Source organism: Symphalangus syndactylus, chromosome 19, assembly GCF_028878055.3.
Source record: "Symphalangus syndactylus isolate Jambi chromosome 19, NHGRI_mSymSyn1-v2.1_pri, whole genome shotgun sequence".
In the NCBI taxonomy this organism is placed as follows: domain Eukaryota; kingdom Metazoa; phylum Chordata; class Mammalia; order Primates; family Hylobatidae; genus Symphalangus; species Symphalangus syndactylus.
Window position 1 is genome coordinate 72,445,369 of NC_072434.2, and position 19,078 is coordinate 72,464,446.

The 19,078-nt window shown below is 51.2% G+C and overlaps 1 protein-coding gene across 1 annotated transcript in view; it reads left to right on the forward strand.

The window, feature by feature from the left end:
• The window catches only part of WNT3A (Wnt family member 3A), a 54,484-nt gene extending 35,767 nt beyond the window's left edge, over positions 1-18,717 (forward strand). The window contains exons 3-4 of the mRNA XM_055234671.1: positions 8,141-8,406; positions 16,443-18,717. Coding sequence (XP_055090646.1) covers positions 8,141-8,406; positions 16,443-16,922 — 746 coding nt within the window. The 3' untranslated portion in view covers positions 16,923-18,717. The remainder of the gene's footprint in view (positions 1-8,140; positions 8,407-16,442) is intronic.
• Positions 18,718-19,078: the final 361 nt, after the last annotated feature.

Genomic DNA, 19,078 nt, shown 5'->3' on the forward strand with positions numbered 1-19,078 from the left:
AACAGATGATGAAGGGACAGATGATGAAAGGGATGATGGATGGATGATGGTTGAATGATGGATGGGTGATGAATTGATGGTCGATGGATGATGAATGGATGATGGGTGAATGGATGGATGAGTGGTGGTAGATGGTGGATGATGGGTAATGGATGGACAGTGGATAGATTGTGGATGGATGGTGGATGATGGATGATAGATGTATGGATAATGTATGGATATAGATGATGAATGGAAGAATGGTGGATGATGGATGATAGATGGATGATGGATAGATGTGGATGATGGATGGATGGATGGATAATGGTTGATGTATGGATGTGGATGACAGATGATGGATGATGGGTGGATGGATAGATGGGTGGTGGATGGTGGATGATGGTAGATGATGGATAGTAGATATATGGATGATGGATGGATGGATGGTGAATGGATAGATGAATTAATAGGTGGATACATGGTAGGTGGTGGTAGATGATGGATGATAGGTAATGGATAGATGGATGGATGGATGGATGGATGGATGGTGGATGATGCACGATAGATGAATGGATAGATGGATGGATGTGGATGACAGATGTATGAATGAACAAAAAGAAGGAAAGATAGATAATTGATACTTTGGATGAATTCAGTAAATAACTGCTAAATGAGACCACGACAAGTTTCTGGGAAAGATGGTTTTCCCAGGTGGAATATACTTCCCTTACAGAACAATTTTGTTATGCAGTTTCCTTTCTTCTTCCTTTCTCCAACAACTGATTGCTGTGTTAGAATAAAAGTCTTGGGCCTGAATAGGGCAGGCCTTAGGTGGCTCAAAAAGTTCAGCCAGGCTCCTTCCCAGGTGACTTGGCCAAATTGGCAGCATTTGTGTCTAAGCACCCTGTCTCCCAGTAGCCTGTGTCCCATTCCAGTGGGACCTCTGACACTCCACTCTAATGAAGGCATTTTCCTGCTGACTGGGATGATTTCCTGGCCTTCTGGGATGGCTGGCACTTCCCACGGGCAAGATGCCTCCGTTTCACCCCCATAGCTGCCTCTGTTGTGTCAACAAAAGCAGAAACCCCTGACAAAGGTGTTTGTGGCAGAGAACTTGGCTTCCATGGAGGCTGGCTGCCAGGACTCCAGAGCCTGGACATGAGTCCTGGCCTCAGGGGAGCCCTGAGTCGGCTCCTCTGTAAACAGAGATGACTCTGGGCAGTGGTTCATAACCTGTGTGCTTCAAACACCTGTGGAAATCTGATCAAAGCAATGGATTCTCTCTCCAGAAAGATGCCCGTGCTCCCAGATATCCCCCATTGTTTGTGCTGTTTTGGGAGGGTAGTGAATCTGCTGCAGATTCCCCCTAGAACCTTGGGTGGAATCCATCCCACAGGCTCAAATCTCCTGCCACTGTGGCTGCCACTTGGACATTCTGGGGGGTCTTCCTTCTGCATGGTTTCAGGACATTTTTTAACTTTTTATTTATTTTATTTTATTATTTTTAGATTAGAGATGAGGTCTCATTTTGCCTCCCAGGCTGGAGTACAATGGTGTGAACATGGCTGACTGCAGCCTTGAAGTACTGGGCTCAAGCAATCCTCCTGCCTCAGTGTCCCGAGTAGCTAGGACTACAGATGCACAGCACCATGCCCAGCTCATTTATGTTTTTTTTTTTTTTAAGAAAGGGGGTCTTGCTATGTTGCCCAGGCTTAAATTTTTATTTTGAAATAATTTCAGACTTACATAAACATTGCAGGAGTGGCACTGAGACTCCTGGGTCCCCTCGTACAACCCTGTGGTGCATAACCATGCCAATTGTTCAAAACTAAGTGTGTTCTATTCACCACACTCTGGACGTCACTCAGCTTTCCTTCGTTTTTCTATCAAGGTCCCTTTTCTGTCCCAGAACCCCCTCCTGGGTCCCTTGTTACTTTTGGTGATGCCATGCCTCTGGCTTCTCTGCTGTTCCCTGTCCCTCATGCCCCTGAGACCTCTGAGAAGCACAATTAGGCATTTTGCAGAACAGCCATCAATTTGGGTTTGTCTGATGTCTCCCGACGATTAGATGCAGGCTGTGCATTTTGGGCGAGAATATCTCGAAGGCTGTATGTGGCCTTCATGCATCATCCTTGGAGCCACAAGGTATTGTGTGTCCCATTTCAGGCAAGGTTAACTCAGTCCCCAGCATAAGGTGGCATCTGCCAGGCTTCTCCAGTGCACAGTTAAGGCTTTTCCCATTGTGCCTGATAAATGCTGTGAGCAGTTGTGGAACCGCTTAGAGACTTTGTGGCTTCAACTTTAATGCAGGCTCTCTGCCAGAACATAGGGTCTCACGGTTTTCTGGCCTGTGGTCTTGCAGCTTGCAGCTTCTACTTTGGCCTCGGATGGGGGTGTCTGTCCCGGGATCCGAGCCTCTCTGCAGAGACTTCTTGTCTTCAGTCTTCACGAGTGAATGGAAGGCCTGCTCCAGGGTTTTCTCAGCATGGCAGGGAGCTCCACCTCCACTTGTGATGGAAGAGAAAATCAAGGTTCAGCCAGCTGGTGACCAAACTGAGCAAGAATGAGCTGTTTTCTGTCCAAGTGGAAGCCCTGAGCACCACCCGCCCTTGCCCTTGAGTGTGTCTGGCTATTGGGGCTGTTTGCCTGAGTTTTGATAAGCAGCGATCTCGAGGCCCTTGTTATGGGCAGGGCATGAGTGAGGCACAGAGAGCCCTAGCCTCAGGCTCTGGTTCTCCTCTTACCAGAAGCTCAGGAGCAAGAGGGAGGGGCTGGCCTTGGAGACAGACTCTTGTAGTAGCCAGGCCGTGAGGTGGGAAGGCAGGCTCAGCTGGGGTAGGGTATTCAGAGTGTGTGATGCCCAGGCCATTTGGGAGTGAGAGGGTCTGGCCGAGAGGGCAGGTGGAGCTGTGCGCCATGCATGAGCTCCAGGAGCACCCAGGACACTCCTCAACCCTGCCTCTCAAGCTGCCCTAGAAGGGAAACAGGGCAGATGACAGAGGAGGGGGTGCTGACTAGGAAGGGGACAACCTGAGTTCTTTAAAGACAAGAACAGGCACTCAGGCCTGGAGGCTTAGAGAGGAAGTGCTCTGCATCCAGCCACACGTATATTCACTCAGGGACAGTGGGTTCAGCAAAGGCCCCTCCAGGCCTGTCTGTGAACTGATCAGTTGTGTTAGGGAAGTAACATGGGGTCGGGGGTGGGGGGCTTTAAGTTTCTTGAGGAGGTGTCGAGGAGGTGGCTGCCTAGCTGCTCCCTGGGAAAGGAAACAGTGGAGGTTGCATGATGAGCCTGGGTGTCTTAGAGGGGCAAGGGTGGGCCTGCTCTGGGTAGGCTCAGACCCTCCTGGTTCCCTGACTCAGCCCAGGGCTCCTGCCCTTCACTCTGGCCCCAGGAAATATCTATGGGCTGGGCCTTGTGCTCCAGATTGGAAATAAAAGGTGAGCCAAACAGTCCCTGCCTCTAGGCAGCCGGGGCTAAGGAGGGAGTCAGTGGGCAAATCTTCCTGGTTGGGGAGGGGCAGCCAGGTGTAGAGGACACCTGATCCCTGGCCGCTCCCCTCAGAGGAGGCAGGGGCATAGCAGGTCCAGCCTGAGCCAAGGAAAGAACTGGAAAGAGCCCGAGGGGAGGACAAAGGGCTGAGTGTGGCCTGAGGCCAGGGAGCGGCATTGAGGTCAGGAGAGGAGATAGATCCAGAGGGGGCCTGGCATGACCAGATTGGCATTGGGCGAAGACCTCAGCCTGCAGATAGTCCGTTGCGAGGGAGAGGTGTGCATGTGTATGCATGTGTGTGGTGCACATGTGGGGGGGGTGTGTATGTGTGTGCATCTGTGTGCATGCATGGTTTGTGTGTGGTGGGTTGTGAATGCATATGTGCATCCATGGGAGGTGTGCATGTGTGTGATGTGCATGGTGTGCATGCATGCATATGTATATGTGTGTGCATGTGTGTGTGTGCATGTGCATGGGGTGTGCATGTGGGGGGGGTGTGCACGTATGTGTATGGTATTCATGTATGTGTATGTGTTGTGTGGTGTGTGTATTTGTGTGTGTGCATGTCTGTGGGGTGGGGTGTGTATATGTGGGGTGTGTGCATGCATGTGTGTGCATGTGTATGGTATGTGTGGTATGCCTTCATGGTGTGCATGTGTGTGTGGGATGTGCATGTATGTGAGTGCATGTGTATGCTCTGCTTGCATGCATGTGTATATGTGTTCATGTATGTAGTTGGGGTGTACATGTGTGCTTGTGTGTGGTGGGGTGTGCATGTGTGTGCATGTGTGTGATGTGTGCATGTGTGTGGTGTACATGCCTATATGTGTGTGTTTGCATGTGTGTGTGCATGTGCATCAGGTGGGGTGTGCATGCGTGTGTGGTATGCATGTGTTTGTGTCTGCAGGCATGTGTGCATGTGGCTGTGCATGCATGTGGTGGAAGGAGGAAGCTGGAGGCTGGGGCCTCCTAGGGGCCTCTTCATGGCAAGGTGGGAGACGGACCCACAGATAAGAACCAGGAGGGGCAAATTGGCTGAGAGGCCCCAGGGCCACCTGGGAAGGCCAGAGCAGCCTGGGCAGCTGGGGCTGTTTCAGGACTGGACAGTCTCCGGCCAGCAAGCAGAGCCCTTCCTGAGCTGGTGGTGGGAAGTGGATACAGAAGAAATGGAGAGTTTTCTTCTGGGCTTGTGGCTGGATGCAGTGGGTGTCCAGGCCTGACTTGGACAGGGCCCTAGGGAGGGGACGGGGTTGCTGGGACCCGCCATCAGGGGGCTGTTGGCCTATCCACAGAAAAGTCAATGAAAGCAGGCCCAAGGGGCTCAGGGGGCTTTGTCAGCAGCCAGGAGGATGCCAGTGCAAAGCCATAGCCTCAAATACCTTCCACTTTGTATGTTCTTGTCATGGGAGCAAACGTGTGTTCTTCCGTGCTGGCTGTGTGTGGATGTGTGTTGGGCCGTGTGGGAGTGTCTGAGTGTGTGCACACTAACTCACGCCTTTCTGTCCCTGCCGGCCTGGGCTCAAGGGCATCACAAGCCCCAGGTGTTGCTCTCTCGGTCCTCTCCTAGGCAGCCTGCAACCACATGCCTGTGTCCCTGAGTTAGGCCATTCTTGCATCGCTATAAAGAAACACTTGAGGCTGGTAATTTATAAGAAGAGATGTTTAATTGGCTCATGGATCTGCAGGCTGCACAGGAAGTGTGGCTCTTGCTTCTGCTTCTAGGGAGGCTAGGAAGCTTCCAATCATGGCGGAAGGCAAAGGGGGAGCAGGCATGTCACATGGTGAGAGCAGGAGCGGGAGAGAGAGTGGGGGAGGAGGTGCCACACACTTTTAAACAACCAGATCTTGCAAGAACTCACTCGTAATCTCGAGGACAGCACTAAGCCATGGGACCCACCCCCCGTGACCCAGTCACCTCTACCAGGCCTCACCCCAGCCCTGGAGATCACAGTTCAACATGAGATCTGGGCAGGGTTAAACATCCAGACTACATCAGCCCCATCCACGTGAGGATGAAAGCTCCCTGGATGTCCAGGTGGCAGAGGAGGTCACAGCCCCCTACGATGACTCTGTTGTGACCCGAAGGGGTCCGTTGCGGGCCTCTGCCAAGGAGGAGCAGGGGACACAATGGGACATAGCCCTGTATCCCCCGCCTTGTCCCAAGGGAGGACCCTGGCTCCAGGAGAACCTCAGGCCTCCTTCTATCCCCATAGAGAGGGCCCATCGGAGCTCTCCTCTCCCTCCTGCTCTCCCAGAGCCTCCAGGGGAGAGAGAAAGTCAGAGCCAAGGAAAGGTGGGGGCTCAGGACCCTCCTACAACAGAAGCAGAGACATGGAGGAACCTGCCCCAGGGCACACCCAGCCCCCAGAGGCCAAGCCAAGGCTCAGGGGCTCCAAAGCCCAGGTGTCTTCTTGCTAGGTCTGTAAGATCCTGCCCAGCAGCAGGTTGGGCTCTTTCCTGGTTGGCTCCCTGTTGGTTCCCTAGCTCAGACTGCAATGCTTGGCAAACAGCAGGCACTCTGTTCCTCACCTGTGTCGGAGGGTTGGTCCAAAGTGAGTGCCTGTCTTTTTTTATTTTGTTTTTTTTTTTTTTGAGACAGGTTCTCACGCTGTTGCCCAGGCTGGAGTGCAGTGGTATGATCATACCTCACTGCAGCCTCGAACTACTGAACTTAAGTGATCTTCCTGCCTCAGCCTCCTGAGCAGCTGGGATTATAGGCCCCCAGCCCTGAGTGCCTTTTATCAATGGAAGCAGGGCCTGGCCAGGCCCACCCCCTCTCCTCGTGCCCTTGCAGAAGTGTCTGCATACACCCACCCCCAAGACACAGCTCTTTCTTTCAACCTGTCTGGGGAAGCCTGGCTGGGGGCCTGGCCTCTGCAAAGCCCACACCACCCCTCATTCCCATCCCTCTGATCCTAGCCTCCAGAGCTTTCTCCTAAATTCCAGCCCTCCCCTATCACCCTTCTGCACAAGCAATGCCACTTCCCCAACTCAGCCTCTATTTCCCCATTTGGGGAAGAAGGAAGCTGTGTACAAGGACCCAGGCAGCTCCAATGTTAGCAGCAGCAGACACCCTGCAGCCTTCCAAGCTGGAGGCAGGGGCATTTGGGGCACTGGGGCTGGACCTGGGGAGGTGGGCACTGGAGGTCACTGGTGTTGAGAAGATTCCAGAAGAGGCGGCCATACCGCTGAGCCATGCAAGTGCCAGTGCTTGGGGTGGAGGAAGGAAATGGCAAGAGGCACAGCAGAGGTGGGCGGTGTGTGGGGTGGAGCCACACTCTGGGGTCTGCGCCCCAGGCTGTCTGGGCAGCAGAAGGAAGTGGCTCTTGTCTGGTTTTACCTGCCTTCATTCAGTTGTATGATTATTTTGAGATCCTTTGTGCTATTTTTCTTGTTATTCCTGAATTAAATGCCGTTATGGACTTGCCACTGTTTTTTAACCATCCCTGTTGATGGACATTGGGGTACTTCCAGTGTGTGGCTTGTGTGAACATTTGCTTACAAGTCTTCGCACAGACACGGGTTTCCTCTGGGGCAAACCTAACGGCTGGTGTACGTTTACCCTTGAAGACAATGCCAAAGTGCCTCCCAAGGGGACTGCACCTTTCCCCTCCATCCAGCTGTGAACAAGGGTCAGTGTCTGATTTCTCCACATCCTTGCCAACACTTGCTACTCTTTGACTCTTTGATTGCAGCCGTCCCCGTAGGTGTGAGGCGGCCCCTCATTGGGTTTTTTGATTTGCACATCCGCAGGGTGGGTGATGTCGACCGTCTTTCCAGGTGCATACTGGCCTTCCCTGTGCCTTTTTTTTAAAGACAAGGTCTTGCTCTATCACCCAGGCTGGAGTGTGATCATAGCTCACTGCAGCCTCAAACTCCTGGGCTCTAGCAATCCTTCCACCTCCACTTCCTGAATAGCTGGGACTACAGGCGCACACGACTGCACCTTGCTAATTTTTAAATTTTTTTGTAGAGATGGGGTCTTGCTACATTGCCAAGGCTGGTCTCAAACTCCTGGGCTCAAGCAATCCTCCCACCTCCACCTCCCAAAGGGCTGGGATTACAGGTGTAAGCCACCTTGCCAGCTATTTGTTTTTTGAGACAGGGCTTGAGTGCAGTGGTGCTATCCTGGCTTACTGCAGCCTCGACTTCCTGGGCCCAAGTGATCCTCCCGCCTCAGCCTCCTAAGTAGCTGGGGCCACACCCAGTTAATATTTTTAGTTTTTGTAGAGATGGGGTCTTGCTATGTTAAAAAGGCTGTCCTGGTCTCAAGCAGTCCTCCTACTGTGCCCTCTCAAAGTGCTGGGATTACAGGCATGAGCCACTGTACCTAGCCAAAGTTGATCGTTAAAAAGAGCCTGGTACCAACCTCCCCTCTCTCTGGCTTCTGTCACCATGTAATTTCTTGCACACACTGGTTCCCCTTTACCCTGCCTTTCCCTTCTGCCACAAGTGGAAACAGCCTGAGGCCCTTGCCAGAGGTAGTTGCTGGAGCCATGCTTCTGTGTAGCCTGTAGATCCGTGAACCAAGTAAGCCTCTTTGCCTTATACACCACCCAGCTTCACGAGTTCCTTTATAACAATGCAAATGGGCTAAGACCCCTGCCCTGCCCAAGGCAGTCCTTTGAGCTGAGCCCTGTTAACGCTGCATCTCTCCTCTCTCTACAGCTACCAGGGAGTCAGCCTTTGTCCACGCCATTGCCTCAGCCGGTGTGGCCTTTGCGGTGACACGCTCATGTGCAGAAGGCACAGCCGCCATCTGTGGCTGCAGCAGCCGCCACCAGGGCTCACCAGGCAAGGGCTGGAAGTGGGGTGGCTGTAGCGAGGACATCGAGTTTGGTGGGATGGTGTCTCGGGAGTTCGCCGACGCCCGGGAGAACCGGCCAGATGCCCGCTCAGCCATGAACCGCCACAACAACGAGGCTGGGCGCCAGGTAGGTTCGCCGCCCGCAAGGGTGCTTGGGAAAAAGGAGCCTCCTCAGCAGGGTGCGTGCCCTGGTTCCTTGGGGCATATGGCCTGGTGAGGCAGGATGGTGGCCAGGCTGAGGGTCTTCTCGACCCCTGCCTGGGGTGTCTGAAGCTTAGCACCATCCAGCTGCACCACAGCATCCAGTGCGCTCCTGGGGATGGCGAGCCCACCTGTGGACTGAGGTAGCCAAGAAGGAGGGATGAAGCAAAGGCCTGGTCAATAGGAGCCCCTGCAGAGCCCAGGGAGGGAGACAGCCAGGCAGCCACAGAGATGGGGAGGAATTCTGCAATGAGGAAATGCAGGCACACAAGGTGACCCGATGTCAAGGACAGCTGGCAGTAATTTAGGGGGAGGGAAGCTGGCAGAGCCTCCCAAGCAGCCTGGAGGTGAAAGACAACAAGCGATTTGGTCTGGGCAGAGTACACAGTGTAATGGAACAAAGAGCATCTTGATGTGGAGAGGCCAACCCAGACCAAGCCGTATAAAGCTTCGTGAGCTTGTGTCTTATTCTGTCTGTGCTGCTACAACAAAGTATCTTAGACTGGATAATTTACAAACAATGGGAGTTTAGTACTCACAGTTCTGGAGACTGGGAAGTCCAAGGTCATGGTACTAGCAGATTACTTGTCCGGTGAGGGCCTTCTCCTCATGGATGATGCCTTCTGTGTCCTCACCAAGGGTGTGGATCTCTCTGGGGTTACTTTTATAAGGGCATTGTTTTAGTCCATTCTTGCATTGCTACCCGAGACTGGGTAATTTATGAAGAAGAGAGGTTTAATTGGCTCACGGATCTGCAGGCTGCACAAGCTTGGTAACGGTATCTGCTCAGCTTCTTGGGAGGCCTCAGGGAGATTTTACACATGGCAGAAGTGGAGTGGTGGCAGGCACGTCACATGGGCCAGAGCAGGAGCAAGTAAGACAGAGTGGGAAAGAGGTCGCCATGCACAGATCTTGTGTGAACTCACTATCATGAGGACAGCACCAAGCCATTCATGAGGGATCTGCCCCCATAACCCAAACACCTCCTACCAGGTCCCACGCCCAACACTGGGGATTACACTTCAACATGAAATTTGGAGGGGACACAGATCCAAACCATATCAGGCACAAATCCCATTCACAATGCTCCACCCTCATGACTTGACTTGATCACCTTCTAGAGGCCCTACCTCTTAATGCTGTCACCTTGAGGGTAAAGATTTCTTTTTGGGGGGGTGGGGACACAGAGTCTTGCTGGAGTACAGTGGCACCATCTCAGCTCACTGCAGCCTCCACATCCCGGGTTCAAGCGATTCTCCTGCCTCAGCCTTCTGAGTAGCTAGGACTATAGGCGCATGCCACCACACCTGGCTAATTTTTGTATTTTTAGTGGAGATAGGGTTTCACCATGTTGGCCAGGCTGGTCTCAAGCTTTTGGCCTCAAGTGATCCACCCACCTCGGCCTCCCAAAGTGCTGTGATTACAGATGTGAGCCACCATGCCCAGCCGAGGGTAAAGATTTTAACCCATGAATTTTTGAGGAACACAAACATTCAGGCCACAGCAGCTTGCTAGAAAGGACATGGTCAGAAGACCAGTGGATGACCAAGGGAGGAAAGATGGCTGATGGGCAGTGACGGGTGTAAGGACCAAGTGGCGTCCACGGGATTTAGCAACATGAAGATGGCAGCTGACCTTGGCTGTAGAATCAGGGGACCACAGAGGGGTGAAGAGTGAACAGGGGATATTCACCTTTTAACAGTGAGGAACTAGATAACTCAGACTAATCTTCCTGCAGAAGACAACTTCAGATGCAGGATGAACTATAAAAAGCACCCTGTTAAAAGTGTGGAGTCCCCATAATTACCCAATTCATGATAGATGAGGCAGTGCAGTGCCATGGGAGAAATAGGCTTTTCAATAAATGGTGCTCAGTCAACTGGGTGGTGCTATGGTCTGAATGTGTCTCCCAAAATTTGTATGTTGTAAGCTTGATCCCCAGTGCAACAGTCTGGAGAGGTGGGACCTGACGAGAGGTGTTTAGGTCATGAGGGCCTTGCCCTCATGAAGAGACCAATGCTGCTGTAAAAGGGCTTGCAGAAGAGGGTCTCTCTCTCTCTCTCTCTATTACCTTCCTGCCATATGAGGACATGATTTTCCTCCCTTCTAGAGGACATGACGTTCATTCAGGGTGCCCTCTTGGAAGCAGATAAACCAAGCTCTAACCTGTCAGCACCTTGATCTTAGATTTCCCAGCCTCCTAAACCATGAAACAATACATGTATGAATTAGTCTCAGGTGTTATGTTGTAGCAATACAGCATTAACTAAGACAGATAGCAACACGGAAAAAAAATAACCCTGGCTTGTTACCTCACACCATCCATAAAAATCAATTACAAATCCCAGTGGGAAAGATAAAACAATAAAACTTCTACAAGAAAATATAGAATATCTTTGTGACCTTAGAGTAGGCAAAGGTGTCTTAAACAGTCCAAAAAAGCACTCGCATTGAAAGAGAAGTGGAATAACATAGACTATATTCAAAGTAAGAACATTCATCCATAAAAAGACACCAGTATGGGACTGAAAAGGCAACCCATAGAGGACACATTCACATACATACATCCACACTCACATATGCAGCAAATGTAGAGAAGCTACAGTAGGAAAAGAACTCTGCAGACTAAGAAGAAAAAGATAGACAAACCAATGGGAAAATTGGCCAAAAAATTAAAAGCCATGTTATGAAAGAAAATATAGAAATTCCAATACCTATACAAAAGGTGCTCAATGTTATGAGTCATCGAGAAAATGCTGTGAGAATCTATGTCCTGGAAAGAGAGAGAGGAGGAAGGGGGTGTGTGAGACACTGGTGTTCTGGGGCAGGTAATTTGTAAAATTTTGTATATTTTGCACTTATAACACGTATACTTTTTTGTATGTCTATTATACTTCCATAAAATGATTTTTAAGTGTCAAATAACTGGCCATCTAGTGAGGAATTAGCAGCCCCTGATCCAAGAGAAGATCCCAAGCCTGGTACCTGGGGTAGCTTTTGTCTAGGGGCCATTTGCTGACCTGGAAGAGACTACAGAGGTTGCACTGCATTTCCAGCAGACTCACAGAGCTAAGGGGCCCACCAAGGGTGCGATCTCTGGTAAATCCTTCCTCAGTGTAGGCTGTGACCCTGAAGAGCAAAGTCAAGCCAGAAGTAGTCTTATCCTGTGCACATGGGCAGACTAGAAATCTCTCAAAACCTGAACTTGGATTAAGGTAATCCCAAATTGCTGGTACACCCACACACCTGGAAAAAGCAGACAAAATCCTCTTTGGAGAAGGATGATATCCCTCCTCTAAGCCTATAAATGTTTCTATAATAATTTTTTAGAAAACACAATGTCGGCTGGGCACGGTGGCTCACGCCTGTAATCCCAGCACTTTGGGAGGCCGAGATGGGTGGATCATGAGGTCAGGAGATCGAGACCATCCTGGCTAACATGGTGAAACCCCGTCTCTACTAAAAAATACCAAAAAAAAAAATTAGCCAGGTGTTGGTGGTGGGTGCCTGTAGTCCCAGCTACTCGGGAGGCTGAGGCAGGAGAACGGCATGAACCCAGGAGGTGGAGCTTGCAGTGAGCCAAGATCGCACCACTGCACTCCAGCCTGAGTGACAGAGAGACTCCATCTCAAAAAAAAAAAAAAAAAAGAATACACAATGTCCAGCACACAATCAAAGATAGTCTATCACATGATCTGATGACACAATGAGTTTAATCAGAAAAAAGAAAAAACAGAAACAAGTACACAGGGAATTCAGATACTGGAATTATTAGACATAGACTTTGAGGAGAAAAATGCTTACTTAGGTTCACAAAGCTAAAACACAAGTGTGAACATTGCAGCAGGAAACCAGAAACTATAAAAATAATATAATAGGCCGGGCACAGTGGCTCACACCTGTGATCCCAACACTTTGGGAGGCCGAGGCTGGTGGATCACCTGAGGTCAGGAGTTCGACACCAGCCTGACCAACATGGAGAATCCCCGTCTCTACTAAAAATACAAAATTAGCCGGGCATGGTAGTGCATGCCTGTAATCCCAGCTACTTGGGAGGCTGAGCCAGGAGAATCACTTGAATCCAGGAGGCGGAGGTTGCGGTGAGCCGAGAGCACACCATTACACTCCAGCCCAGGCAACAAAAGCGAAACTCCGTCCCAAAAAAAAAAAAAAAAATATATATATATATATATATATATATATATATATATATATAGATTTGGAAAATAATTACATAGAAATTGCAGAACTGAAGAACAAATAAGGACTTCCAGTTAAAGATGAGAAGCTGAACCCTTCCATCTGCACTCTCTTGGAACCCACTAAAATAACAATAAATTAATTTTAAAATAAATAGATATGTAGAGATAAATATAAATAAAATAAAATATAAATAGATATAAGTAGAGACAGGTAATAGTAGATATAGGTGATAGATATAAATGGATATAAACAGTGCCTAGAGATTATACATAGATATAGATGCTAATATAGATAGATAGGATGGATGGATAAATAGATTAGATAGATGGATGAATAGATAGAGATGGATGCTCATGAGAATACAGAAAATAAAGAGGAAGCAATGGTAACAAAACTTTGAAAGCTAAAAGCAGATGCATGAATACTCAAGCAGACTCAAGAAAACTGAGTCTTAAGCCAGTAGAGAAGAAATTTGGGAACCAGTCTAGGAATTCCTAGTGTCTGATATCTTGAGAAGTTGAGATAAATATGGGGCTGAAAACAAGAAGATTGGTTGAAAGATGATTTTCAGAGTACTTTACAGCCCACTCACTCCACTACCCAACTCTTTGTAGCCAGGCAGCAGCCTCTCCTTTCCCTGTGGCTGAAGACTGGAGGTTTGTTTTCTGCAAAGCAAAGGTCTCTGATCTGAGGGACGCCAAGCACATCTCAGAGTGAAGCTTCCAAAGTGAAAATTTTCTCTCTACATATGGAAGTTCATGCCTTTCTCTCTCCTCCTGATTTCCTAATGCTAAGCTGTGAACCCTAGTTATCCTCCAGGCAAGAGGATGGAAGATTCTGCTCTGGGGACTCTGACCAACTCAAAAGAGGAGACTTCAAGATAGTGACTTGTGGAAGGTCCCAATAAAGCAATGCACCTAGATCACTCTATAGAGAGGACCAAAGTTGACAAGTCTCTCCCATGTACAGGAACTTCCAATAAGATTTTTAGTGTCCCATTTTTAAATACGAGCAGACAGCCAAGGATCATCAGACCTCTGAGGAAGGACTCTAACAACAATAATGGCAAAGTCCAAAACAAACAAACTGAAACAAAATTTATGGGAAAGAGACATTGTAAAGAGAGATGAAACTTCAAAGGATGATCATTAATATCCCCAAAAGATAAAACACTATATCCATGAAATTGGAACAGGATGGTAATTTTAAACATTCAGGTTACAAAAGAGCTCTTATAAATTAAAAATATGATAACAGAAGCAAAATCCTCAAATTGAAAGATAGCTGAGACACCCTCCCACAAGACAGAAAAAAAAAAGACAAAGAGATTAAAAATAAGAGCAAGGAGAAGATTTGGAGGATCTGTCCAAGAAAGACAATGACAAACAAAAAGACGAGGCAGTCGGCAAAGAAACAAGGCAGGAAGCTTCCTCAGAACTGTGGAGCACAGGTTTCAGACCAAACAGGCCCACTAAGTGGCGAGAACCACAGAAGAAAAAGATCTACTTCAAGACACGCTATTGTGAAGTTCAGAGCCTACCACATAGAACAGCCCTCCAAGCTGCCAAGGAGAATGTTTGGGCTTCGGGATCAGGAATCAAAATAGTAGCAGACTTTTCGGGAGCAATAATGAAAGCTAGAAGAAAACAGAGTAACTCCAAGATGTAAAAATGATTTTAAGCCAAGAATTCACTTCCCAGCAAAACTATCAATTAAATGGGCTAGTAGAAAAGATTGTTTTTAGACATGGACATTTCAAAAAACGTATAAGGCCTTTTCTGGGAAAAAAAAATAACTGCAAGAAAATGAGATTGATAGAATAGCTGATGTGTTTGGACATCTTGAAGAGAATATTTAGATAAGTAAGGGAGAATTTGAGGCTGAATCAGTTACAGGTACATTGATAACACCAACTACAAAAAGTCATTTAGGAGAAGAAAAGTAATCGTAATAAATGACACTTAAAGTAGTCCCAATACCACAAGCAGTGAATATTGATGTGAAATTAAGCTAGTTTTTAGGGCAGGAGGGGTTGGTGGTTGGGAAGTGTGCATCAGTGTGGTGGAGTAAGGAGAGAAAACTAACTGCCACCCACCATGGCAAGAGGCCAATAAATAATGCCTAATGCTGAAAAATCAAGAGGTGTCAAGACAAGTGTGTTATTAGAGTTGTCGACATTGCAAGGGGCTGCATGTAGGACCAGAATTCCTGTTTATCTAAACAGGTCTTGGAAACTGTTGGACTCTTTAATGTATGCACTTATATAACTTTGATCCAATGTAAAACTAAAACAAAAGAGGAAATAAAATGGATATTAGATAAACTAGACTGGGCAGGGCGGGGGATATGTTACTCAACAGATACCCATAGGAAACAGTCAATATCAGAGGGAGGAGTTCAAGAAAGAGCCAGAAGGGGACGAGGAGGAGGCAGCATTGGGACCCAGAGCCCAGTTGAAGCCTTAGATTAGAACTGTCCAATAGAAATAGAATGGGAGCCACAAATGGCTCATAGATTATTATAATTTGTCCCACAAATGACACAAAGATCATTATAAATTTTCTAGTAGCCACATTTAAAGAGTAAACAGGTAAAACAAGTGTTTTGGGTTTGGGGTTTGGTTTGGTTTGAGACGGACTCTCGCCCTGTAGCCCAGGCTGGAGTGCAGTGGTGCAATCTCCGCTCACTGCTACCTCCCGCTCCTGACTCAAGCAATTCTGCCTCTGTCTCCCAAGTAGCTGGGATCACAGGTTCCCGCCACCACGCCTGGCTAATTTTTGCATTTTTAATAGACACGGGGCTTCGCCTCAAGTAAGCCACCCGCCTTGGCCTCCCAAAGTGCTGGGATTACAGGCATGAGCCACCATGCCCGGCCAGAAACAAATTTTAATACTAAATTTGATTTAACTCAGTATAGCCAACATGCTATCATTTCAATAATGTAGTCAGTATTAAAATTATGAATGAGCTGTTTCTCATCCTTTTCTTACACTAAGTCTTGGGAATCCAGCATGCAGTTGGCACTTATAGCATTTCTGAATTTGCACTGTCATGCCTCACGGGCTCCTGTCTGGCCAGTGGCTGCCACAGTGCAGTGCCACCTAGACTGTTCTGACCTTCACATGCCCCTTCACGCTCACCCCTACCCCTTCCCCAAAGAAAGAAGGGAAAAGAAGCCGAATTCTCCACTGCCCATAGGGGAAACCGTTCGCTCCTCAGCCAGGTCCTGCCCCATCCCCCAACAGCCTTATGTCCCAACATTGCCTTCCTCTTCCTCTGCAGTCCGCATACAGTGACCAGCTTCCTGGGCCACTCTCATTACTCATGCTCAGGACTCCTGCCTTTCCACCCAGCCGTATACACCTCTGGGCAGTGTGCCTGGGTCCTCAGGGTCAAAAGGAACGCCTATCCCCCTGCATCCCTGCACTCTGACTGCTGTGGCTCTTCGTGTATGGCATCCCACGCTGCAGCTCTGTCCTTCATTCACTCCACCCTAGACAGTGTAGAAGTACTCAGCTAGGAGACGGGGAGAGGGAGCCCCCCAAGCCCTGACCTGGGAAGGCTTGGGTCTGGCAAGGGAGCAGGCACCAGTATCTGCACCATAGGAAGGGGGTGGCCCTGGGGCCCTGTCTGGGAGTCTGCCCTCTCTGCCCGGGGGCTTTATGGAGCAGGTGGGCTGCGGGCGACATGTAATGCTGTTTCCTCGGGGAGACGCACCAGGGGGCCGCCCTGACGCTGGCTCCTGCGCGTGCCCCGCAGGCCATCGCCAGCCACATGCACCTCAAGTGCAAGTGCCACGGGCTGTCGGGCAGCTGCGAGGTGAAGACATGCTGGTGGTCGCAACCCGACTTCCGCGCCATCGGTGACTTCCTCAAGGACAAGTACGACAGCGCCTCGGAGATGGTGGTGGAGAAGCACCGGGAGTCCCGCGGCTGGGTGGAGACCCTGCGGCCGCGCTACACCTACTTCAAGGTGCCCACGGAGCGCGACCTGGTCTACTACGAGGCCTCGCCCAACTTCTGCGAGCCCAACCCCGAGACGGGCTCCTTCGGCACGCGCGACCGCACCTGCAACGTCAGCTCGCACGGCATCGACGGCTGCGACCTGCTGTGCTGCGGCCGCGGCCACAACGCGCGAGCGGAGCGGCGCCGAGAGAAGTGCCGCTGCGTGTTCCACTGGTGCTGCTACGTCAGCTGTCAGGAGTGCACGCGCGTCTACGACGTGCACACCTGCAAGTAGGCACCTGCCGCGGCTCCCCCTGGACGGGGCGGGTCCTGCCTGGGGGTGGGCTTTTCCCTGGGTGGAGCAGGACTCCCACCTAAACCGGGCAGTACTCCTCCCTGGGGGCGGGACTCCTCCCTGGGCGTGGGGCTCCTACCTGGGGGCAGAACTCCTACCTGAAGGCAGGGCTCCTCCCTGGAGCCGGTGTCTCCTCTCTGGCGGCTGGGCTCCTCCTGAATGAGGCGGAGCTCCAGGATGGGGAGGGGCTCTGCGTAGGCTTCTCCCTGGGGACGGGGCTCCCCTGGACAGAGGCGGGGCTACAGGGTGGGCGGGGCTTCTCCTGGGTGGGACAGGGCTTCCCCTGCGGGGGCGAGGCCCCTCCCAGTGAGGGCGTGGCTATGGGTGGGCGGGGCACTAGGTAGGCTTCTACCTGCAGGTGGGGCTCCTCCTGAAGGAGGCGGGGCTCTAGGATGGGGCAGGGCTCTGGGGTAGGCTCCTCCCTGAGGGCGGAGCTCCTCCTTAGGAGTGGGGTTTCATGGTGGATGGGGCTTCCTCCTGGATGGGGCAGAGCTTCTCCTGACCAGGGCGAGGCCCCTTCCACGGGGGCTGTGGCTCTGGGTGGGCGTGGCCTGCATAGGCTCCTTCCTGTGGGTAGGGCTCCTCTGGGGCCAGGCTCCAATGGGGCGGGGCTTCTCTCCGCGGGTGGGACTCTTCCCCGGGAACCGCCCTCCTGATTAAGGCGTGGCTTCTGCAGGAATCCCGGCTCCAGAGCAGGGAATTCAGCCCACCAACCCTCTCATCCCCAACCCCCTGTAAGGTTCCGTCCACCCCTGTGTCGAGCTGGGAAGGTTCCATGAAGTGAGTCGGGTCCCCAAACCGTGCCCCTGGGATCCGAGGGCCCCTCTCCAAGCGCCTGGCTTTGGAATGCTCCAGGCGCGCCGACGCCTGTGCCACCCCTTCCTCAGCCTGTGGTTTGACCGCCCACCTGACCAGGGGCCCTACTGGGGAAAGCCTGAAGCGCCTCCCAGCCCCCAACCCCAAGACCAAGCTTAGTACCGGGAGAGGACAGGGACTTCGCAGAGGCAAGTGACCGAGGCCCTCCCAAAGAGGCCCGCCCTGCCCGGGCTCCCACACCGTCAGGTCCTCCTCCCAGGGAACCGGCCTGCTGCGCCCGTCTCTGCGCTGCTCAGCTGCGCCCCCTTCTTTGCAGCTGCCCAGCCCCTCCTCCCTGCCCTCGGGTCTCCCCACCTGCACTCCATCCAGCTACAGGAGAGATAGAAGCCTCTCGTCCCGTCCCTCCCTTTCCTCCGCCTGTCCACAGCCCCTTATAAGGGAAAGGTAGGAAGAGGGGTCCAGCCCCCCAGGCTTCCCAGAGCTGCTGACCTCATTTGGGGGCTGTTCGGGAGGTTTGGGGAGCATCAACCCCCCGACTGTGCTGCTCGCGAAGGTCCCACAGCCCTGAGATGGGCCGGCCCCCTTCCTGGCCCCTCATGGCGGGACTGGAGAAAAGGTCCTCTTTCCTGGAGCCAATGGCCCGGCCCCTCCTGACTCATCCGCCTGGCCCGGGAATAAATGGGAGGCCGTTGAACTCACCCGGCCCATATCCCCGGTTGCCCCATGGCCAGCGCCCCTCAGCCTCTGCCACTATGAACCGGCTCCCACCCACAGGGTGCGGGGAGGAGACGCGGCCAGGCGGGGCTCCCCAAGAGCCCAAAAGAGGGCACACCGCCATCCTCTGCCTCAAATTCTGCGTTTTTGGTTTTAATGTTATATCTGATGCTGCTATATCCACTGTCCACTGGAGTTAGACGAATAGACGTGTTGTGTTTTTTTTTTCCTTTTCTTTCTATGAAAGAAATTATTTCAGTCATAGCTTTTGAGTTTCAAACAATGGGAAAAGTGAAAAAAGAGAAACAAGCCATCAAGGCTGTGGTCTGGGCTGGATGTTTGGTGGTGGGTCAGCACGGTGTTGAAAGAGTAGAGAAGATGCCTACTCAGGGGCTCAGGGCTTGGGTCCAGGGGCAGGGGGATGCCCCAGGGCCATGATGGGCAGGGGACCTCCAGAGCTGGAATTCCAGGGGGAAGGAATAAGGATAGCCAAGCTGAGGAAATGAGAGAATGGCCACTGGCACCAAGGCCTGGAGCAGGGTAGAGCCTCTGGTAGGGAGAGAGCA